Source organism: Herpailurus yagouaroundi, unplaced genomic scaffold (genome assembly GCF_014898765.1).
Source record: "Herpailurus yagouaroundi ecotype Mexico unplaced genomic scaffold, PumYag 188, whole genome shotgun sequence".
NCBI classification, from domain to species: domain Eukaryota; kingdom Metazoa; phylum Chordata; class Mammalia; order Carnivora; family Felidae; genus Herpailurus; species Herpailurus yagouaroundi.
In genome coordinates this window covers 32,914,488-32,939,443 of record NW_024412419.1, presented here as the reverse complement: position 1 = coordinate 32,939,443, position 24,956 = coordinate 32,914,488, and the positions used below count along the sequence as shown (strand labels likewise).

General features: G+C 43.7%; 1 protein-coding gene across 3 annotated transcripts in view; it reads right to left on the bottom strand.

Annotated features, from left to right (window-relative positions):
* Window positions 1–24,956, bottom strand: part of TMEM178A (transmembrane protein 178A) — a 52,912-nt gene that overhangs the window by 5,689 nt on the left and 22,267 nt on the right. The window contains exons 2-4 of one of the 3 annotated variants that reach the window (XM_040496588.1): window positions 15,560–15,564; window positions 9,139–9,252; window positions 5,912–6,049 (exon numbers count right to left, since the gene is read on the bottom strand). In XM_040496588.1, coding sequence (XP_040352522.1) covers window positions 5,912–6,049; window positions 9,139–9,252; window positions 15,560–15,564 — 257 coding nt within the window. The remainder of the gene's footprint in view (window positions 1–5,911; window positions 6,050–9,138; window positions 9,253–15,559; window positions 15,565–24,956) is intronic. The other 2 variants (XM_040496586.1, XM_040496587.1) reach the window with 2 other exon arrangements.

The following is a 24,956-nucleotide window of genomic DNA, read 5'->3' as shown; positions in this document are numbered from 1 at the left end:
AAATAAGGTACCACGCCTGCACTCAGAAAGTTCAAAACCTAACGGTCCTTCCTGATGATCCATGGAGAGAGACGTCGTCTCTCCTCCATTCTTCTCCGAGGCGTTCCTTCCCTTTCGCTCACTCCCTGACCAGCCAGAAGTCCCCCTCATCTACCACTGACAGTCTTCAGCCCAGCTGGTGGTGCCTGGGGAGAGAGGTTCTTGAGTCCCAGCCTCGGTCATGGTTATTGCTGGTAGCATCTTCAAAACAGTGAATAATTGGGGGTATAGCTCAGGGGTAGAGCATTTGACTGCAAAAACAGTGAATAATTACTGGTTCTGAAAAGCCCTGTATGCAACTCCTTTTCTTATAAAATATTAAAAAGTTTTCTACCAATATTCTTAATTAGAAGATACCAGGATATCACAGAATTATAGGGTTGGAAGGGATCTTTTGCGGATCAGGATGGAAGCAAATTTATGCAGCCGTCCCAGATCATCAACCTAATTTCCTTCCCTGAAATCTTCAAGGTGCCTGTGGCCAGCTGGCAAGCTGTAATTAGGGTAACTGGGCCCTAATTGGTCCCAGTCTTCTCTTCTGACCATCCTCCTTTGATGTGCTTAACAGTCCGAAAGGAGTGAGGCCGCCTCACCCTGGTTAGCCTGCTTGATAAATAACACAACCGCAACACCCCAAGGCATAAACATTGATTTTTTTTTTTCACTCCTTCAAAAGACAGCCTGCCCATCATTCTGGTCTCTTTGCTCTTCCCGCAAAAATGCCTCCTGCGATTTTTCACGCAGATTGCCCAAAAAGCCATCCCTCAATTGTCTCTCCTAAATGAATAGGCAAGACTAACAGAAACAGACAAAACTTAAAAAAAAAATAAAATAAAATAGAAGGTCCACAAGCTGCAATTATTAAATCCAAAACATCCACTCTTTTCCTGAAAGTTTGCAGCAATCTTGTTTAATGCAAACCCTGACCTGATGTGACATGAGTCTATTTATAGTCCTTATTGATCCTGCTTCATGTGAATATTCATATGTTTTGCTGCAGAAATGTTAATGGGTTTGATTTCAGACCCTGCTGAGGGTGTTAGATAATATAAGGTATATTCACCATATTTACTTTTCTAAAATGAAACTTAAAAATCCTGAATTCCAAAACACATCTGGCCCCAAATGTTTCAACTGAGGTCCTAAGGACCTGTGGTTTTAGGTCATAATCAATGGATAACCTAGATAATTTCATTTATCTACTACAGTGAAGTCTTTTTTTTCCCCCCTTTAATGCATCAAAGCAAAGGAAGGGATAACCCAACATGGGTGTTGACTGTCCCTGAGCTTTGCTGGGCAGCCTGGGCTCTGTCACTTTTTGTCGGCTGTCACAACACTCACTGGACAGCGCTGCCTGTGACGGGGAATGACCCAGTGGGCAGTGAGGCCCCCATCGAGAAAGGCCCAAGCTTTACCCAATTTTTGAGATTCCCAAGATTTTAAAAGATAATAAAACAAAAGCAACAGCAACATAAACGTTACATTTTAAAATGTTTGCTTTGAATAAGTTAACCCTTTTAAAGATTTGTGTATAAATAACTGAAATTATAAGTATCATGATTATATCACCACGGCGATGCATCATTGAATGTTGATGGAAATGGGCTTTCACAGCACCCCGAGAGCAGAAGATAAACCTGAGAACGTCTTAATCCCTCAGTCCTCTGCTCGGGCCTCTTCGATCCTGTGTGTGTGTGTGTGTGTGTGTGTGTGTGTGTGTGTGTGTGAGAGAGAGAGAGAGAGAGAGAGAGAGAGAGAGAGAGGGAGGGAGAGCTCAGACGCCATGAAGTCGAAAGGCTGTATCTGGGGGGCTCTGGGGGATGTGAGGCCTTCCCCGGGTCCTGCTAGAAGGCCCCTGGAGAGGCCCCAAAGGGGGGAAGGGGCCCAGAACGCGGCTCCCATTGTGAACAGTCAGCAGCACTGCTGGTCCACATGTGGGTAATCAAGAGCTGTCTGTATGCAATAAGGCAGAAGGAGGAAGACTGTTTCAAAGTTTCCATTTTAACATCTCAAACTGTCACATCCCTGATGCTCTCCATTGAAGGTTTGGCTAATAAGTTCAGGCGGAGAACGAAGATGCCAGCGCATTAGAAGGGGCTAAGTTTAGCATCAGAAATCTGTGGGAGAGATGCTGACAAGCGCTGCTGAAGACACTTCTGCTTAATTAAAATCAATTCTTTTAACCCTTAGTTGCTCTCTTCCACTGCTACTACATATGAACATCCTCCAGCTAATTTATCTCGTGCAGTGGATTAATGTCGCTACCCCGGCATTTACAAAGGAAATATAAAGGCACGATTTGAAATAGCAAAAATCAAACAAACCTCTCTAAACCCTACAAGGAAGGGAACAGATGAACACAACACAGCATATCCACCCCTCGGACGAGCATGTAACTATGGAATACCATTGAAAACAACAGAGCAAAAAAACAGCAGAACAATGTGGGGAAAGCTTATGGCAGGATGTTATTTTTTTTCCTAATTTTTTATAATGTTTATTTATTTTGAGAGAGAGAGAGAGAGAGACAGAGACAGAGAGCCAGAGCACAAGCAGGGAAGGGGAAGCAGGCTCCAGGCTCTGAGCTGTCAGTAGAGAGCCCGACACGGGGCTCGAACTCACGAGCCTTGAGATCATGTCCCAAGCCGAAGTCGGACTCTTAACCAACTGAGCCACCCAGGATCTCCCCTTTCTTTTTAAAATTTTTTTTAACGTTCATTTATTTTGAGAGAGACAGAGTGCAAGTGGGGAAGGGGCAGAGAGAGACAGGGAGACACAGAACCCAAATGGAGGATGTTAAATGGAAGCCCAGAAGACTAAATACTTTACTGTGATCATGGTTACGAACATCTTTTTTTTTTTTTAAATGAGGCAAACTCATGGGCAAGATTTGGTCCAGAATAAGAAAAATATTTCAACAACCTCCTTTTTCAGGTGGTGGGATCTACAAGAGGATTTTCTCCTTATTCCCAAATGTTGGGCCAACCAAACATTTGTTTGGCCAACCAAAAGCCAAGAAAACTGGACGATGTTATGTTGTGTCTGTTAGTCCTTCAGGACTGGTCATCAGACTTCAAGTTTCTAAGCCTGGGGTATGGTGTTTTTTTTTTGGCTGTTGTGGGGTTTTTGTGATTGTGGCTATTGTTTTGTTTGTTTCGTTTTTGTTTAACAATTGCACATGGGCTTTTGATGATAAATCCTGAGGATGCCGGAGTCAATCTGGCTCGGAGTTCTAGTCCACATGAGGATCAGATATAAGGGCTGAGCATGGAAATGTGGAGCGGGGGCAGGACGCTTGGCTGCTAGCCTTTCTCCCTGCCTACCCAGTGCTCAACAACCACCCCCCTTTATTTAAAACCAGTCCGGCCTGCGACCTTCCTAGGAACTCTCACTCGCCCTGGCTTTTATGGCCCAGTGATTTATTTTACTGCTAACGATTGTTTTATATCTAAGAGCATCCTAAATTATTTATGCATTACCCATATTAAAGTGTGCTTTAAAACCACCACTAAGGTTTTCTTGTCTACAGCTTCTCTCATTTTCCTGACGAGGGGATATAAGGTGAGTCTTTCCAGGGTTGGGAGGGGAGGCGAATCTGCAGTTCTTTGATGTATACACGGACGGACGAGAGTCAGGAAAATGGGGGATCAACCAATAATGGGAGGGAAGAACACGGATGAGATTTTTAACGACCATTATGCCCCAGCAGAGGCTTAAAGGGATCCTCCGGGCAGACAGGCCTCTCTGCTTTTTGCTACCCTGACTCATCCGTTCTGCAATTTGGATTTTAAATTTTTTTTTTCAACGTTTTTATTTATTTTTGGGACAGAGAGAGACAGAGCATGAACGGGGGAGGGGCAGAGAGAGAGGGAGACACAGAATCGGAAACAGGCTCCAGGCTCTGAGCCATCAGCCCGGAGCCCGACGCGGGGCTCGAACTCACGGACCGGACCGCGAAATCGTGACCTGGCTGAAGTCGGACGCTTAACCGACTGCGCCACCCAGGCGCCCCTGCAATTTGGATTTTAAATGAGGTACCCAATGGCTAGTCTGGAGGGTTCAAATCTTCCTCCAAAACCTCAGGACCTAGAATTTTAGCCTCCCTGTGCTACAATCTAAGAGCATTCACCAAAATATGGAAAGCTCAACTTGGTTTTCTGCTCAGACTACTCAGGGGCCGTGTGACCTCAGACGGTTCTGTCAGGGTGCTTACGACGACGACGATGACCCATCTTGCTCACAGAGAGAGAAAGGGGCTGAAGGAAGGGCCCCTGCCTGTGACTTGGGTTACTTAGGCTGCTGATTGTCCAACCACACCAGAAAGCAAAGCGCCACCTACGTGTCAACCCTGAAAGAAGGACAGACAGGAAATGGTGCCAGCCAATGGTGTCAGGCATCACTGCCTCCAGTTAACCGGTGGGGGAGCGGCTATTAAGGAAGAAGCGCTAGCAAACCCAGGTGTGGTCGTTTGAAAAACTGAACTCCAGAGAAATAGGCAATAGGCTTGTTCAAAATGGCGACATATGCAGAGTCATATTGGCTCCCATACTGAGTATACTTGTGAAACTGTTAATTTGGCATTTACTAATCACTAATACATTAATTACCTTGTGAAAGAGGAGAAGGGAAAAAAAAGGTTTCTTCCCTGTAGCCGCCTTCAGTGTTAGCTGTCAACTCAGCTCCTGACTCCTTTTTAGACAAAAGCACCCTTCACCTGCTAATCAAAGAGACCACAGGCCTGTCTCCACACACTACCCCCTTTCCAATACCCTGCTTGAAGATCCCTCTTCTGCTTAAAACCTGGTGGCTTCCATTACCCTTGGATTGAAATCCAGCCACTGCCTGCATCTCCCACCTCAAGAGACACTAGCCTTTTTCTCCCTGCCCTCCAACCACACTGGTCTTCTTTCCATGGCTCAAGATACACCAAGCCACCCCTGCCTCAGGACGCGGCTCGCCCTGCAGCACATGCCCACCCTCTGCCGGCTGCTTTCCATGATTTAGCTGGGAAATCACCTCAGCCAGGTGTTCCCTGAGACCCCTATTCCACCTTCTTTGTTTTCCTCACAGTATTTATCATTATCACAAGTTATGGTCTCCGTCTCCCTGCGACAGAAATGGAGAAGGATTCTGTTTGCCTTATTCATGGTGTTTCTGGTACCTAGAGTAGTAAGTCCTCAAAAAACATCTGTGGAGTAATTTGTGTGTAAAAATGACACCACGGTGCCTGGGCGGCTCAGCCGGTTGGTTACGCATCTGACTCTTGGTTTTGGCTCAGGTCATGATCTCACGGTTCGTGGGTTTAAGCCCCGTGTCCGGCTCTGTGCTGATAGTGTGGAGCCTGCTTGGGATTCTCATTCTCTCTCTCTCTCTCTCTCTCTCTTTCTCTCTCTGCCCCTCCCTCACTCATGCTGTCTTTGTTTTCTAGAAAGAAAGAAAGAAAGAAAGAAAGAAAGAAAGAAAGATGACACCAAAGACACCATCACTAAGAGAAGTACTTTGAGTTAACTTTCAGCCTTGGGGGCGGGTTGTGCTGATCACTCTTTCTCTCCTTGCGGGCTCCTGATAAATGATGACCAGGGCTTGCCAGGAGTCCAGGCCAGGGCTAGGGACATGGTATGAAGCAGAGACAGAAAATACAGGGCTGGCTCATACGGAGATCAAGCCCAAGACATTTCTGTCCAACCTTCTCGGGGCCCACAGTGGAGAAACCAGGCCTGTACTATTAACACTGCTGTTTTCTTTAAATTGTGTATTACCCACAAAAGCCAAACGACCTCTGGTTGCTCTTTGCACAAGTGAAAGCAAAATTAACAGAGCGAGGCTGGCCACAGGCAGGCAGCCTCCACTTTTGCTGAGGTGTTGGGCGTACCTGTCATGAGGAAAAGGAGTCCGGCCACGTGTTGGGTCAAGCTTTCCTCCCAGAAGAAACTGACCGTGGCCACGATGCAGCCACAGAGCAGGACGGCTACAGCCATGCCCAGGAAGCCGGCAGTGATTCTTCTCAAGTCTACTCTCGAAACACAAACATTCCGAATGAAAAGCAGAAGCAGCAAAGTCATTGAAAACCAGAGAATGAAGAGCTTTGAATATACATTGTCAAAACTAGTAAGTGACACAGGCAGTCTTAGGGTCTGTGGGGCTGAGGTGGTTTAGGGAAGTCTCTCCCCAGGTATTCCAGAAGAGGACAGACGGGGTCCAGCAAATCCAGGGGGCAGAGTCTACCTTCTCTGAGTCCACGGAGAAGTCTGTACCCCACGGAGAGTAGGCCAGAGGACAATGCCAGGGTAAACCTGGGTAATAGATAGCAAGTTCCTTAATGTACTGAGAGTGAGGTAGGTAAGAGAAATATCTTTACTTCCCTTAACAGAGTGATGGAAATGTAGCTTACCACCACTGTAGTGGCTCTACTTAATCCGGCTTTGGAGAAAGAGCCCACAAAGTGTGTTACAGTGAAATATGGTTTTACCTGAGCACCTTGATGGCCGATTGTTTTATTTCTCGTTTACATCTACTCCCGCCTATTTTCAAAAAGGATTTGAGAAAGTGGAGGCAATCGTGGTGACTGAAATGGGGCCCAAAGTGCACATATGGGATATCTGCTCGTAAACTCCCTCTCCCCTTAAACACAGGCCCCACAGCCCAAGTACCCATTTCCACAGGCTGAGGAGAGACCTTTCTCATGGCCAAGGGTCTGCCGTAGACACAACCGGCAGGTATGGTCTGTCACAAAGACGCAATCGGGATCCCGGAGCCAAAACCCCAGCCCCTCCACCACCTCCTAGGCAAAACCATGAGATGGACGGACTGCAGGCACCTGACGTATTGTCACTCTGATTGCTACCCTCAAGCAGTGCTCTGATTGCCCACCCTTTGCTATTTCACTTCTTCTATCTCCTTGCCTTTTGTTTGAACAAATGTACATTTTTAAAATTGTTAGCTGAATACCTGTGACCCTTCTTAAAACAATAGATCTCGAGCAGAGATCCAGTGCCCCTGAGGCCAGTCAATAGCTCTGGGCACCCTTGGACCATTCCTTTTTTTTTTTTTTTAATTTATTTTAATTTAATTTTATATATGTATATATTTTTATTTTTTAATTTTATTTAAATACAAGTTAGTTAACATATAGCTTAATAATGATTTCAGGAGGAGAATTTAGTGATTCATCCCTTACATATAACACCCATTGCTCATCCCAACAAGTGCCCTCCTTAATGTCCATCCCCCATTTATCCCATACCCCCCACACCTCCCCCCAGCACCCTCAGTTTGTTCTCTGTATTTAAGAGTCTCCTATGGTTTGTCTCCTCTCTTTTCATCTTATTTTTCCTTCCCTTCCCCTATGTTCATCTGTTCTGTTTCTTAAATTCCACATATGAGTGATATCATATATTTACTTTCAAAGGGATTTCCCATTTTCAGCTCAGAGCATTAAATGAAAGCAGAGCATCTCTGCCTAGATGAGGAAGTATAGACACCTCAGACCAAGGGCCAGGGACAGTGATAATTTAAAGGGGCTGAGTTTAATGTTAAGGGTATAAGTCATTTGGAGACATCCACATCTGAACAGGGGAAATGTCAGAAGAGTTCAGTCATTAGTATCTCAACTCCCTAAATTCCCTGTGGTTTCAGTAGTAATTCTCTTGTCTATGACCATTAAAAGGTACAAGGTTCAGATATAATCCACATAGGATTTGCATCAGTACCAGACATGTTAAGCTTATCTGATAAACATAGTACAAATCACCAAATATAACTTTCTCAGAAAGGGCTATGCATGCAGATACCGAAAGTCTCTTTCTGGGAGAACCTCCAAGAGGATGAAGGGAACACTCAAATACCGTCTTGCTGGGCAACAGCAGGGCACAGACTCCTTGAGTACAGAGGTGGCGCTCTTTCTCAGGTTCCTATGTCTATCTTTTCTCACCAGACAGAAAAATCAGTGACTGTGTGGCTTTCTAGACTTGTTGATTAAGGCAAAGAACTCCAAACACGCTCATAAAGAATTCAGATGTGAGAACACTTAGATAAAACTCTCAGACCTGCTGAGAAATGCTTGTTAAGATCAGCCAACAAGAGAGAGTTCTCAGGGAGTCATAGCACTAAGGAAAAAACCACATTTCAGCCAATGACTTTCCAAGTCCTAAATCTGCCAATCAGAGTATGTGTAACATTGAGATTGCTGCTGGAGCCGTGTCATAAGAGCTTCCATGGTCGGGTGTAGAGTTCAAAACAGAGCCTTTCATCTGCAGAGATTTCCTCACAAAATGAGGTTCTGCTTGGTTTTCTGCAGTGGCCTTGGCCACCCAACTGGATCACCAACGTCCTCGCTGCTTATGTCATTGGCAAATGACAGTGTCGGCCTCCGATTAGGGTCTAGTTTTTTTCTCTCTCTCTCTCTTTTTTTTTTTTTTTGCTTTCCTGAGTCATCTATCACCAGGCAGCATGAGTCAGCAATTTTCAGGTAGATATCTGCCCTCTTTAGTATCACATGGCATGGTCCTTTCTAGATTTTCACATTTTCCTGACAGTGAAAAAGAGTAGTTCCCATCATTGAGATGTCCTCTGATAACAGACCTCCTGTGAGAAAATTACAACATGCACTCATAAAGATATTTTGGCAGAAATACCAAGGTCTGAGATAGACGTGGTAGCTAAAATGAATATTCTACAAACGAAACAAAACCGAGAGTACCTAAGGTATAATCTCCTTGGTTTACTAACCTAAGTGGCAGAGCAGATCTTCATGCACGATGACTTGGTAAAGAAAAGATGCAGGAGGCCATTTCGGTACAGATGCCCCCAGGGCAGAAACACACACACACACACACACACACACACACACACACACACTGCCCTGTCTCAAAAAGCCTCAGGCCTGATTTTCACACGTTCCACCTGTAAACAAGTTGTGACTGCAGCCTAGCGAAATGACTCCCTGAGTCGAAATGACTCCCTGAGTCGCTGACCAAGTCAGATTGGGCCCACATAGAATCAGCACAACGTCCTTCCGTCCAAACCTGAGAGGGCTGGTGGGAATACTTTTTGTGCGGCAAGACACCATTTCCTCTCTGACCCGTTCCCCGAAATACTCACGAAGCAGGTGCCATTCATCTTGCTGAATTGTCTTGGTTAAATTGAAAGGAATGTTTCGTAAGCGGATTGGCTGAGAAAAGTGGTACTTGATGGCTGTGCATCGCTGTGCAATACCTTGAAGGAAATAAGAAATGCGATTTACTAGTCCGTGTATTTGTAATAGAATTCTGGAGATCTACAGCCCAATAATGTGTCCTGAACTGGGTTGAATGGGGGGAGGGATAGGAATCACCTGATGACTCTCAGTGATACAGGCAAGTCAGAGCAGTAAAAATCTAAAATGTGAAATAATTTTTTAAATCACGTGTCACTTGTGAATGTCATAAATTTGATAAAGATCTAAACTCCCCAAATTGTTTTTCAACGCTGAGTTTGTGTTAACTAAACGCAAAACTCCTCAAGGAAAAATGGCCTAAAAGTATACATGTGGTTGGGGGAAATCAGCTTAAAATTTTAAGTTAACCCAGATAAATTACATGTGTCTGAACTTGATCCAATCTCAAACTCTCAAACGGGTTGCATCAAAAAGTTCATTAGGAAGTGTGTTATTTGGAAACCAGAAGACATTATTCCATGAAGACAACCCTCTACGTGGTGGCTTAGGTGGTGATTCAGTCACCAGATAAGCCTCAAGAGCCTATTTAACCCCAGGGCAGCTGATGCATTTCCTTAATATAAATTTTACTGACCTAAATTCTGCGTCCCAAGAGAAAGAGTAGTACTAAAAGTAGAGAGGGAAACGAAAATTAAAGTAGAGAGGAGAAAGAAAAAACTTTCCCTACCTTTTCTGGCTGCATGCCCAGCCCTAGGCACAATATTTTGAAATGAGCAAGTATACCCATTGATTTATCTAGTATCTTCTCCTACCCTCTCTCCCAACCCATGCTTTTATTGCATAAATAAATACGGGCTTATTTTTCCCCTAAAATCTTCTGAGTCCCATGATTCAGCCTGAATCCTATGATAACCCTGCAGCTACTAAAAAAAAAAAAAAAAATCCTCATAGATGCAAATAAATGTCTAATTTCTGGAATTGAATTACTTATAGAAATAAAACTTTGGGGGGCACATAGGTGTCTCAGTCGGTTAAGCGTCTGACTCTGTTTCGGATCAGGTCATGATCTCATGGTTTGGTGAGTTTGAGCCCCACATCCAGCTCTGTGCTGACAGCTCAGAGCCCGGAGCCTGCTTCGGATTCTGTCTCCCTCTCTCTCTGCCCCTCCCTTGCTCGTGCTCTGTCTCTCTCTGCCTCTCAAAAATAAATAAGCGTTAAAAAAATTTTTTTCTTTCAAGTTATAAAAAAAAAAAAATGTACATTCCTGGATGGACCCCACCCAAGATATTCTAAATCAAAGGATTTGGGATGGAGCCAGGAACCTGAACTTTAACAAACATCCCAAGTAATTCTGAGGCAGGCAGTCCTTGAATCTCACTTTGAGAAACACTGCCCCAAGACTACCTCTGCTTTGGGGAAGATTTTTCTTTTTTTTTTTTTTTTTTTCATCATGAAACCACCAATTCCCTCAAAGTTCGAAGCTCTATTTTTCTCCTTGTTTTTTCAACATGGGCCCGTGGCAGTGGTTCTGTGGTCTAAGGCACATAAGTTAGATGTTTACATAGAAGTCAGAAAACGCCTGTGCTTAAAAAGAACAAACAATCTAGGACGAGAATAGTAGCAGATAACATGCTGCAAATGTATTAATAGCTTGCATTTGTATTTTTCAAAACTGTCATTCCAAGCGGTATTCATCCTCTGGCTGACCTTGAGGCTCTGTAAAGCAGGGAGTGAAGGCTAAGGCAGAGCTGAAGACATGAACGACATCCACACAGAGCCCATCAGCAAACACTGGGACTTATTAGTTCCAGGCAGCTAAGGACATTTCTGTCCATTAGCTTCACACACAGCTGGTCAAGCAGAGACTTCAGGGGCCACATATGACAAAGAATAGAGACTTTATAGAATCAGTTAAGGAAAGACACTAAAGAAACCAACAACAACACCACCAAATAATAACAAACCCTGAGGAGGAAGAAGAAGAATCTAATTTCTAGAGTTGCTACATAATATTTTTTTAAATACACAGTTTTCAGTAAAAAAGTATACAACATACAAAGAAACAAGAACATATGGTCCATGCATGAGGAAAAAAGCCATTCAGGAGAAAGTATCACTGAGGAAACCCAGATGTTGGACTTACCTGACAAAGACGTTAAATCAGCTGCTTAAAATGTGTTCAAAGAACTAAAGGCAAGTATGAGAATGATGTCTCACCCTACAGAGAATATCAGTAAAGTGACAGGAAGGATAAAAAGAAAAAAAAAAAAACAAGTGGAAATCCTGAACTTGAAAAGCACAATAAATAAAATGAAAAATCCACTGGAGGGGCAGAAAAATTAATCAGCAAACTTGAAGAGAAGTCAATTGAGATTATCCAGTCTGAAAAAAATGAGGAAAGAAGAGAAGAAAATAAACAGAGCCTCAGAGATCTGTGAGACACCATCAATTATATCAATGTCAGTATAATGGGAGTCGCAAGAAGGAGGAAAGAGAAAAAGGGGCAAAAAGAATATTTGATGAAATAATTGTCAAAAGTTCCCCAAATGTGGTGAAAAACATACATCCTCACATCTAAGTTTGATGAACCACAAATAGGATAAACTCAAAGGGAGCCACACCCAGACACATCATAATCAAACTCCCAAAAGCTAAAGAGAACGTTTTGAAAGAAGCAAGAGAAAAGCAACTTATCACATACAAGCGTTCCTCAAAAGAGTAGAAGATGATTTCTCATCAGAAATTATGGAAGCCAGAAGGGAGTGAGATGACATATTCAAAGCAATGAAAGAAAGAAAATTAATCAAGAATTCTATATGCAACAAAGTCATCTTTCAGAAATGAAGGAAAATTTAAGACATTTCCAGCAAAACAAAAACTGAGAGAGTATGTCACTAGCAGACCTGTCCAACAAGAAATACTAAAGGGGGTCCTTCTGGATGAAAGGAAAGTACAGTAACTGAATCTACATGAAGAAATAAAGAACATTTGTCAGGGTGCCTTGGTGGCTCAGTCAGTTAAGTGTCCGACTTTGGCTCAGGTCGTGATCTCACGGTCCGTGGGTTTGAGCCCTACGTCAGGCTCTGTAGTGACAGCTCAGAGCCTGAAGCCTGCTTTGGATTCTGTGTCTCCCTCTCTCTGCACCTTCCCCACTCTCTCTCTCTCTCTCAAAAATAAATAAACATTAGAAAAAAATAAAGAACATTTGTCAAGGTCATGACATGGGTAAACATAAAAGACAATATAAATGTACTATCTGTGCTGTAACTTTTTTTCTATTACCTGATTTAAAAGACACAAAACATTAACCAATAATTGTAAATCTCTGTTGAGGATCATACAATGTAATGTGTATGATAATAACCATGCAAAGGAGAGGAGAGGGAATGGAGCTACAAAGCAGCAAAGCTTTTATATACGAGTGAAATTCAGTTGGTATTAACCCAAACTTGATTGCTATAAATTAAAATGTTAATTGTAATTCACAAGGCAACTTGTGTGTGTGTGTGTGTGTGTGTGTGTACACATACATATATAATACATATTTAAAAGGTTACTAGAAAACATCCATTTAACACAGAAGAAGACAGTAATGGAAGAAAAGAGGAACGTATAGAAAACAAATAGCAAAACAGCAGACATAACTCCTCCCTTATAAGGAATTACATTAAATCTAAACAGATCAAACACTCCAATCAAAAGACAGAGATTGGCATTATAAATAAAACGTGATCCACCTATATGATGTCCACAAGAGACACACTTTAGATCCAAAGATGCAAATAGGTTGAAAGTAAAAGTACAGAAAAAGATATACCATGCAATCACCAAAAGAGAGATGGGAATGGTATACTAACATCAGATAAAATAAACTTAAAGACAAAAATTTTTACTATAGGCAAAGACATTTTAGAATGGTAAAAGGGTCAATCCCCTGGGAATTTATAAAATTATAAACACATATGCACCTACTTACCAACAGAGCCCCCAAAATACAGGAAGCAAAAACTGAAGGGAGAAATAGACAATTCAACAAGAATAGTTGAAGGCTTCAATATCCCACTTTCAAACATGGTACGACATTAGAAGATCAACACAGAAATAGAAGATTTGAACAACACTCTAAAACAACTAGACAAAACACATCTATAGAACACTCTACCCAACCACAGCAGAATACACATTCTTTTTGAGTGCACATAGAATGTTCTCTACGATAGACCATATGTTAGGCAATAAAACAAATCTCAATATATTTAAAATTATTAAAACCATATGGAGTATGTTCTCTGACCATACTATAATGAAGTTAGAATCAATAAGAGAACTTGAGACATTCACAAATTTGTGGAAATGTAGTAACACACTCCTAAACAGCCAAGTGTTTAAAAAATAAATCACAAGAGAAATTTAAAAGCACTCTGAGATGAATGAAAACTAAATCACAGCATACCAAAATTTATGGGATGCAGCTAAAGTGGTGCTTAGAGGAAAATTTATAGCTGCAAATGCCTACATTAAAAAACGAGATGTCAAATCAATAACCTGTCTACATTAAAAAACCAAAAAAAGAAAAGCAAACTAAACCTTAAGCAGAAGAAAAGAGATTACATAATTACAGTAGAAACAAATGAAGTAGAGAATAGAAGAACCCAGAAAATAAGCAAGACCAAAAATTGGCACTAAGATTAATAACATTGACAAAATTAAGATTAATAAAATTTAGTTAATCTAACCAAAATAAAAAAAAAAAGAAGACTCAAGTTACTAAAATCAAGAATAAAACAGAGGGCATTACCAATATGGAAATAAAAAGGATTGTAAGAGAATATTGTGAAAAAATTATATGCCAACAAATTATACAGATGAAATCTGTAGAATGACATAAACTACCACAACTGACTCAAGTAGAAATAGAAAATCTGAAAAGATCTATAATAGGTAGAGATTAAGGTAGTAAATAACTTATTAAAAATCTTCCAATGATGGAGTGCCTGGCTGGCTCAGTCAGTAGAGCATGAGACTCTTGTTCTTGGGGTTGTGAGTTCATGCCCCGTGTCAGGTGTAGAAATTACTTAAAAATAAAATCTCTACAATTAAAATCTTCCAGTGAAGAAAAGCCCAGGACCATACATCCTTACTGGTAAATTTTACCAAATATCTGAAAAAGAATAACGATCATTCATAAACTCTTCAAAAAAAAAAAAATAGAATTCCCAAATCTTTCTAGGAGGTCAATATTACACCTGATACAAAAACCAAAAACATAACAAGTAAAGAATATTTCAAAATATTCTTGTGACTATTATATACAAAAATCCTCCACAAACACTAGCAAACTGAATTCAGCAACATATAACAAAGACTATGCATCATGACCAAGTGGGATTGATATCATGAATGCAAGATTGTTCCAACATGTGAAAATCAATTAATATAATAGGCCTTATGAAAAGAATAAAGCACAGAAACCACAAGATCATCTCCTAAATGCAGAAAAAGCATTTGACAAAATCTATTTGATGCTCACCCACAACCCTATGAACCAGATTAAAAAATAATAAGTATGATTTGCTCCATTAAGTAGGTAGAAAAATTTGAAGTTCAGAGACATTAAGCAACTAGCCTAAGGCCACAGTGCAAAGTAGTAACCAAGCTTTAACATATATGCTGTTATTCAAATTTTGTATACTAGTCACTCAGGAAAATTAGAAATCCTTAATCTTTTAGAAGTGCATCTTAATTCTGTGGGTGGCTACAACAAGTTATTAAGCAAATTGTCAATTTACAGGGAAAAGCACATTTTTTTCTTTTTTTTTTTTTTTAAGTTGGCTCCACGCCCAAAATGGAGCCCAATGCAGAGCTTCAACGTGCAACCGATCAAAAGTCAATGGCTTAACTGACTGAGCCATCCAGGCGCCCCCATTTTTTTTGGTTTAGTAACAACATGTGCTCTTTTGGAAACAAAACTTAATTGAGGCTTCTGTCTGTATATTACCCATACCTTTTGACAATGTTATTTGGAGACTGGATTGGCTCTACGGCTGACTCAGTGACTTCATTCTACCTGCATCTCACAGAAGCTGCTTCATGCTCAAATGGAGTGTGGACTGAGTAGAAACCGTTCTCTGAGAGCGCGAGGGGCTGGCCCTAGGACAGCTTCTATGCTAGGGAAATACACGGTTCCTTTTACATCACAGGGGACATTCTCAGGGCTCATCTCAGCCCCTTGCTAGGAACAGGCACGATCCCAGGAGGAAGAGCCACAGAAAGGAGGAAGGCAGCTGGCCAATGCTCTCCTGCTTCCCCAGGGGCATCCAGCATGTGCCAGGAGTGAGGTAAGCAGTGCTCACGTAGCCAAATTACCTTTCCTTCCCCGCTAGGCTCCCAGGCTAAATTTAAACTGCCAAGCGCTCTGAAACGAGAAGAGAAAGGAGGTGTGGAGAGTGACAAGGTCTGGACCGGACGGTAACAAGCAGTACTCAACAATCCCACTGATTGGGAGCCTGCTGGCAAGCCCAGAGCCCCTCAGCTGAGCTTGCAAGAAAACAGTCTACGGCTCCTGTGCTCCACTCCCTTGGAAGATGATCAAGACTCCAGGCAGAATTAGGAGAGAAAGTGGGAGTGAAGGACAGATCAGCAGCAGTGTCAGGGGCCCACATTAGCTGTTGTATTTCTTGTTCTTAAACTCCGCTGCTGTCTCAGAAAGTCAAATAGATTCGAAGGGGGGAGTATATTATTAAGGTCTGGCTCCTTACAGCATACGCTTTAAACTGACAAAATGAAACTTGACAAAAATCACACAGGAAAAGACCTGTAGTTGCTTGACAGCTTGCCAAAGACAAATTAGGTCCTTTTGATGAAAAGACATGTGTGTGTGTATGTGTGGATGGTGGTAAAGACTGAAGTTCTGTGCGATGTTATGTTAAAAAGTGATACTGTGGAAATCCACAAGGAGGCATTAGCTTCCAATTTTTTCAAAGCCATGCATGCAAACTTTGAAATTAACTGGCTTTCTGGGTATAGACAGCAATGAATCTGGCTCTCTGAAAAGGAACACAAAAAGCATGAGCTCATAGTACCAGATGGCATCACACAATGGGGGGAAGAAACATGCAGAGGGTTGAAAAGAACAAGTTGTGATCTATATTTAGTGATTAATTAGCTTCTTAAAGGGCCAAGTAGAGCCGCTTTAATGATGATATAAACCACAGAAGAAGATACATAAATATACTGCACAGAGGTTAGGAATAGGGTTTATGGTCCGGTGAATATCTGTTGTTTCTGGTGCTTAGGGAGATGAATCAAATTCTAAGCTAAGTCACAGAAACTCATACTCAAGGTTAAATGAGAGACAAACAGCAGAAGATGCTGTAAAAAGTCACTAGGACCAGGCAATGATGTGGTGGCTAAAGGTCTTGCAGTCAGACAGACTTGGATTTGAAACCCGGCTGTGCGACTTTTGGCAAGTGACTTAAACTCTCTGAGCCTCTGTGCCTTCATCTGTACAAGGCGGGGGGGTGGGGGTGGGGGTGGGAAACGGCAGATGCCTTCTGTGGTTATTATGAGGAATGAAAGAGGTCATTCAAGGACTTAGCATGGGACGCAGCCAGTCGAAGCACTCGATAAATGTCAGCATTTGGTTACGAAATATCTCCTGGCACTTGCTCACATTCACCATACAGAACTATTGCCACACACACAAGGAGTCTGCACCCCAAATGTGCATCGCAGATTAACCCAAGTGTACAGAGAGATAAACACATGCAATGGAACGCCTGAACGGCGGTCTACCCAATGGCTCTCGTGTTTCCTCTCCACTCAACGCTCAGTGCAAGACTCCCATCGCTACACTCTTGAAGAGCTGGCCGACTGGCCTCCTTACCGCTCTTCTCTCCACCCTCCAACCCACCCTCTTGCCACTGCTGGATAAATCTGCTGTGGAAAGGTCTGGGGCCTCTGGAGCCTCAGCTGCCCATCTGTAATGCAGACTATGACAACCCTTAAGATTTTGCTCTAAGGGGCACCTGGGTGGCTCCGTCAGTTAAGTGTCCGTCTCTTGATTTTGGCTCAGGTCATGATCTCGCGGGTTGGTGAGGTTGAGCCCTACGTCGGGTTCTGTGCTGACAGTGCAGAGCCTGCTTGGGATTCTCTCTCTCTCTCTCTCTCTGTCTCTCCCTCCCCCTTCCCTGCTCACGCTCTTTCTCTCTCTCAAAATAAACAAATTAAAAAATAATTTAAAAAAACAAGATTTTTGCTATAATCACCTGCCATTTACAGTGCCATGCACTTAATATGTTTCTTTACATTGATTACTACAAGTGGGACACAATTTTACCTCCCATAATGTAATTAGGTATTTATTGTAGAATTATGTACTTATTTTAAAATGAAGTACCCAGCACATAGTAAATGCCACCTGTTTATTAAATAGCTTTAATGCTGTGCCAATGTACCAACTTCCACACTTGGGCAAACAGAAGATGAGAAAATTCGTGGTCCCTGAGAGCAATAAAGCCTGAGGTTTTCATCATCTGGCTCTGTCTTGCCTCTAAATAGTAACATACCATTGGCTTCCCCCTAATCAAAACCAGGCTCTAGGCCCTTGTCACTTATCCCCGTCCCCCACTTCACTTACTTTTACTGCAACTGGTCCCCAGGACTATATCTCCACCACTCCCAGACATGTACCTTGGCAGGGTCAGGCCCCTTTCTTCCTACAGCTATACAGCCATCACCTTGGAACCACCCCAAACCCCCTAAGCCCCCCAAGCCCAACACCTTCATTCAAAATGCCTTCCCGAAGGAACACAGCAGCCGTCGCAGCTCATTTCTCTTCTCTGGTGTTGTGATGTTAGGGGCTGAGCCTCACAATCTGGCTCTGGATCATTTCCTAATAGATCAGAGAGTCTGCCTCCGTCGGAGTGTCCCGAGTTCCTTAAGAGCTGAGGTTGTGACTTCTTTCTGGGTCCTTGACGTGTAAGAGCTATGGCTAGCAGACGAAAGGGTGAGTGAACAGCTTGCACTGTTTCCTAAAACATTTCAGAGGCAACGTGGAATTCCATAACTGGCCCGTGGACAGAAAAATAAAGAACTCTTTTCACACCAGCTCTGCCGACACGCATCCCGGTCTGAAAGGAAAGATCCATCATGGGGTCACAGGGCAAGGGGGCTGCCATGTTCTCATCAGAGAGATTTCGTTTCAGAGGGAATCAGGTATTAAGCAGACAAAAGAGAACGTCTTCCTTGTCGCCTCCTTTAAGGGGTACGAACAGCCCTCACTGAGATAAATAAACCAAATACAGTGAGTTTAGTGCGCTAATGCGGGCAATTTTAAGCCTCAAATGGCCAAAACCAGTCCTGAAGTCAAGCCCTGAGGGCAAACCCATCATCAGGTCTCCAGAGCTGAGAGGAGAGAGGTACAAAGTTAGTGACTGTGGAGTGGCACTGACCGGTGGAAATACAAGCCATATATAGAACTTCAAGTTTTCTGTGGCCATGCTACAAAAATAAATAGGCAAGAATAATTATCTTCTATTTTAATTTAACATAAAATCAATATTTTAAAAAGTATTAGTGGAATTTTTTTGAGTTTACTTATTTTTTTTAGTAATCTTGACACCCAGCATGGGGCTTGAACTCACAATCCTATGCTCTTCCAACTGAGCCAGCCGGGCACCCGTTAGTGAGATATTTTACATACTTTTTTCACACTAAATCTTCAAAATCTGCTGTTTTTCACTTAAAGCACAGCAAGTCTCATCCCAAGAGCTCAACAGTCTCACGTGGCTGCTGGCCACTGTACCAGAGAGAGGAAAGTTCCAGATGAAGGTGAACAAGACTCCAAATGAAGTAAAAGCAACTGAGAGCAAGTGTTTGATCTAGGAAGTACCTGACAGGTGTCAAAGTCGTTCTTGTTTAGACTCTCCTTAACACACTACTTTGTTCTGCTACTCTTGTTTCTTATTACTAATGGGGAATCACCTCACTTGCGTGGAATTATATCTGTGTTCACTCTATATTCTCTCTCTTTTTAATTTTTTTTAAATTTTTTAAAATGTTTTTATTTATTTTTGAAGGAGAAAGAGAGACAGAGCATGAGTGGGGGAGGAGCAGAGAGATGGAGACACAGAATCCGAAGCAGGCTCCAGGCTCTGAGCCATCAGCACAGAGCCTGATGCAGGGCTCAAACTCACGAACTGTGAGATCACGACCTGAGCTGAAGTCGGACACTTAACTGACTGAGCCACCCAGGAGCCCAATTCCCTCTCTTTAAAAAAAAAAAAAAAAAATGTTTATTTATTTATTTTTGACAGAGAGAGAGACAGAGAGGCAGAGGGAGAGGGAGAAAGAGAGAAGCCCAAGCAGGCTTCAAGCTGTCAGTGCAGAGCCCGACTCGGGCTCAATCCCACGAACCACAAGATTATGACCTGAGCCAAAATCAAGAGTTGGATGCTCAACCGACTGAGCCGCCCAGGTGCCCCTCTATGTCCTCTTTGAAGCAAGACACCTGGATTTGCATTCTGGCTTCACCACTCACTAGCTGTGTGTCCTCAGCAAACTTCCTAACAGCAGTTTCCTCAGCTATAATATATGGACAGGGGTAGTCCATCTATCCTAGAGGATTAAATGAGGCATTCATATAATACTGTTAGTGTTAGCTTCTATCACTATCGTTATTATATTTATCATTATTATTATTCATTATTATCATTATTCTGCTACTGCTACTTTTTTTTTTTTTTTTTTTTACCTGAACAAACCCAGACAACTGGACTATTCCTTGAAGGCAAGACTCTAGTGAGTTCCTTGAACTGTAAACACATGATCTCTAGGGGCCAAAGAGGGAGGATTCAGTGACAGGTCTGACAGATTCAACCTACTGCAGAGAGAGTAAACATCACCACAGGAAGTTGAAAGGAGGAGGGGAGCAGGGGAGCAAACCAGAAATAACAGTGCTCAAACAAGCATGATCTTGTGCACAGGTAGCAGCTGTCACGGGGTTAAAGCAGTGAAAGACCGCTGGTTTGCTGAATCCATTTTTCAATTTCCTTTAGTGTAGTTAGTATATCTACAATAAAAAAAAAAAAAAAGAATTAAAAAAATCAAAACCAGGGATTCTCAGCTTCTCAAAACCGTGAGAGCACGCAGTTGGTGATTAGCTGGTAGGACATGGATTCACGATTGGAGATTAAAGACAGGATGTGATTTTATGCAGCTGATGGGGGATTTCAGCCCACCGGAGTGCTGTCTGCTTGTTTCTCTCTCCCTCCACTTTCTCCTCTCCTTCCTTTTACCTTCTCTCTCTAACGGGAGATGGTGAACCACAATGTGGAGCTAGGTTCCATTCTTTCCTCTCCATCTCAGAGCTGCCGATGTGGGCAAGGGAGATATGATTACGCCATTGGTGAGAAGGCGGACACAAGCAAGGTCTGACACCTGTCCCATACCTTGCTCCCTGGGCCCCGACCCAGGTGAGACCAAATACAGCCACGGGCTCAATGGACGTTCCAGCTCAGTACACAGTGGTATTTCCCTTCCCACGGGGGATGCCATGTTACAGGGACAGGCCAACAGTTGCTGCTGGTTACTCTTGCTCTGATCATGACCTGCTGACCTCAGAGAGATCGATACAGTCTGAACAAAACCTGTCTTAATAGTACACGAGTCTAAAGCTGTTAATACACACCTGATGTTCAAATCTCCTAGATTCTGGAAGGCATCCGGTCGGTGTGGGAAGCAAACCTCAGCTTTATTCATTCACTCTCCAGTGTGACTTTTTTCCAGTAGTATGAACATTGATGAATATGACTTTTTTAATTGGAAGTTTAAACCTGCGTACTCTCAAATATCGGGACTTTTCTACATTTAGTATGTGCGTAGAAACAGCGGCACACAAGTGTGTAAAGGAGAATATTGTTTTTAGAACCAGCTATGTGACTTAGAGCAATAAACTCAACAACTCTGAGCCTCCCTTTCCTCATTTGTACCGTAGAGGTAATACAACCTCACAGAATTGTCATGAGGACCGAATGAGATAATATATATAAAGTGTCCTAACAGTGCCTAGTGCACAGGGACAGTGGTCATCCACGCCCTCTTCCTGCTGTCTTTGTAAGTAGCACCAGTAAAGCGTGAGTCCTGACCAGAGGGACTGCGATACTTGTAACCTCATCCTCACCTCCAGCATTTGGGGAAAAAATTAGGGGCCAAGGATCAGTCATTACCTTTTGCCATCAAAAGTCAATCATCTCCTCATTTAGTCTTTCTTTCACTCATTCATTTATTCATTTGTTCAACAAACATTTATTTGGCAAGTGCCTTCTAGACAGAAGACCTACTTTCTGAATCTAGACTATGGTTCCACAAAAATGCCCTGACTCTGAAACAGGGAGGGCGGAAGGAGGGATGGAGAGATAGAGAGAGAGAGAGAGGGAGAGAAATCTCCCACATGCCACATGGGGACCCATAACTTCTGATGACGTTAGCAGTTTCCCAACTACTCAGAAAAGAGCAAGTTACTGGAGAAAGACTGCCCATTGTGGAGTGGGTTGGCAGTGTTCCAGGGCAAATTATCCTTAAAAACAATGCACTCTTGGCTGTTTCCAGGTGCCTTCATAGAGTCTTCCTAATTGAAGATTAGGAATTCCTAACTTTCAGAAGTTTGTTTCCTTTATGAAAGTGAACCCTGGATCAAGCTGAATTGACTAATTACTGGCGGATATGGAGATTAGGGAAGCAATGTTTGGTAGAACTAATTTATGGCAGTATAGACAAGGGTAATGGATCTGCTCAAACTGTGAAAAAATTTAAACGTATTTGCTACCATGAACAATGTTCTTATGTCCCCTTCACCAGATGGGCTGCTGGATTTATGATGAGACATGTCACAGATACATATCAAGATAAATGGAAACTGGGAGCCCTTTAGAGCCAGACTTCGCGATCTATAGAGAGCACCTGTTCTATTGCTGGCTCGATAATTGATAGAGTTGTACTCCTGGGCTTCGGTAGGCTATTGAAATCAATTTCAAAAAACAATATAAATTGATTGGAAACAATATTTTCAACTTTTTCGCAGTAATGATCAAGAATGAGCAACGACCGAGCAAACCTGACAAGTCCGATTTCATTTCCTTTCCCTTCTCCGGCCCCTTCATAGTCAGGTGGCCGGGAAGACACCAGAGACAAGAAGTGAAGGGGGACAAAATCTCCAAATTGAATGGATTATCCAGGATTCACTGCAACGTGAACAATGGAGGATGGCACTCACCACCTCCCAGCAGCAAGAACTTTATGGTAGGAAGAAACCACATCCCCAGAGCCTTTTGAGGCAGCGGCAAGGAAGATGAGAGTCCGGGCGGGACCCTCTTTCCCACTATTTCCCGTGTGTGCCGGTTCCTCCAGCAGCTCCACAGACACCCCTAAGTCATGGCATAACTCTGCAGCCAGGTAAGCACCGGTGCGGGACCACCAGAATTGCTCTGGTGTGGCCTACAGGAAAATGGCATAATCATGCTTTTATTTATCACGTAGCCTGTTACGCTGTGTTCAGAGTGTCTCGTCACACATCCTCACAAGTCATATACGGACGACATTCTGTTCCTCTTACAAATAGGAAGAACAAGGCACACACCCCTTAGGTGGCCTGTCCCGATCCGTGAGGCCGAGCCCCACATCGGGCTCGCTGGCGTCAGCCTGTCGGCACAGACCCTGCTTCAGATCCTCTGTCCCCCTCTCTCTGCCCCTCCCCCACTGCTCTCTCCAAAAATACAAAGATTTTAGATACATAAAGAAATAAGTAGTTGTGAGCATAGCTTACTGAAGGATTGCTAGATGACGCCAGACTCTAGGCTCAGCGCTTTGCTCACATGTCCCTCGTGAGACAGACTCTGAGGCTACCTCTGTTTTACAGAGGAGGAAACTGAGGCTCAGTGAGGCTAAACCATCTGTCCAAAGTCCCAGGGCTAACAGAGCTGGCATGGAATCTGTATCTCCTTCCAAAGCCAGTCTCAGATATCTTAACAGACCTTGTCAGGTGTGAGTCACTAATGACTACACCTGATCGTGCCCAACTGGTCCCCTTAAAGGGACGAGGACAAAGCAGGCAGGCACGGCTGGACTTGTGCGTTGCTTTTATCCGCAGTATTATTTGTATGCTTCCATTTCCTTTGTTCTCATGCTGCCCTCTACCCACAAGGAAACAGAAGGAAATACTCGAGGAAACCACTGTCCAAACCTCTGCATGCACAGATTTCTTTCCCTGCTGGCCGAGCAGGCAGTCAGGTGCCTAAAACCCCGGAGGAGGGCTGAGAACAAACAGAAGGGGCACAGGGGTGCCTGAGGAGAGGGAAGCAGGTGGAGCACGGTGGCCGGGAATGAGGGCTCGACTGCATCTCTCTGTCACCCAGAGCCCCACACCTGAGCCCCAGATTGGAGGGGAAACACTCCAAACCTAGAAACACTCCCCCTGGGCCAAATTGGAACCTCCATCCATTTGGGAATCTCTATGTGGGGAAAGAGGCCCACCCCCACGGCTGCACACTCCAAAGTGAAGTCCCCATTCTTCCTCCTACCACAACTCCCCACCCACCCACACAGCTCAAAGGGTCAAAACAACCGTCAAGGGCTTGGGCCCGAAATATAAAACGTGCTTCTGGTCCAGTTCCAACGACAGCGTGCAGCGAAGCTGGGCTTCTCTCTCTGACCACCTGTGCTTATCACATGCAGCCCCCAGAAGCCTCGGCGGAGGACGTGGAGGGGACAAGATAACTCGCGAATGGTCCAGACCTGCACCTCACCACTGTGGCCTCGCATCACACACGAGCCCTGCCACGCTCCAGCCCACATCACATCAGAACATGCCCGCACGATGTTTCCAGCCCTAATTTTACCTCAGGCAGCCTGAATGACACAGACAGCCAGACAGGGGGGGAAAAAAAAGTGCCAATAAGCAGTTTTGCTAAGCATCATTCCAATCCTGTGAGAATGCAGTGTTAAGAACCAGGGAGTGGGGGAGGGTCTATCAGAATCACAAAAATTAGAGATTAACGCTCAGCCCCCCAGTTCGCCGGGTGGGGCCACCCTCCCTCCCCCTGGGGAGGGCAGTGCAGACCCCAAGCCTCTTATCTGCTCCCCGCCCTGCCCCTGGGCCAGTGCTCAGTGAGGCCTCTGCCTTCAGCCACCAGCTCAGCCCAGAGCACAGCGCATTAGCATTCCTGACACTCCCCACAACCCAAGGGGAAAACTTCCAGCTGCCTGGTACTTAAGCATCACCCTCGGCACCATAAGCCTGAGCCTGTGCATAATTGACAAGGAATATGTTGATAAGGAATGGGACTGTTCCAAGTTTCTGAAGGATAACTAGGTAATTAAAAGGAAAACCTAATTTAAGAAAATCCTGAAGAATTTTTTTAAAACTCTCTGGCAACATCCTTCCTGGATTATTCTCCTTTGCCAGAAGACTTATGTTTTGCCTCTGTTGGGTTTTCAAAGCCTGGGGCTAGAAGTCTGGCGTTCCAGGGAACCCCACGGTTCTCAGCCTCCTGTAGGGGTGGGGGTGGGGGTAACTTTCGAAAGCCTTGGACTAGAAGCGGAAGGGCCACCTTGGTTTCCTCGCAGGGCTCGGAATACCTGTTTCCCTAGTCTCAGCGCTGTGCCCAGGACTTAGCACAGTACCCTCCGAGGATCCCGGTACCCTGGCCAGGAGCTGCCCCCACCTGTGTAGCGCAAGGCAAAAGGACTGGGAGAGCACCATTAATTG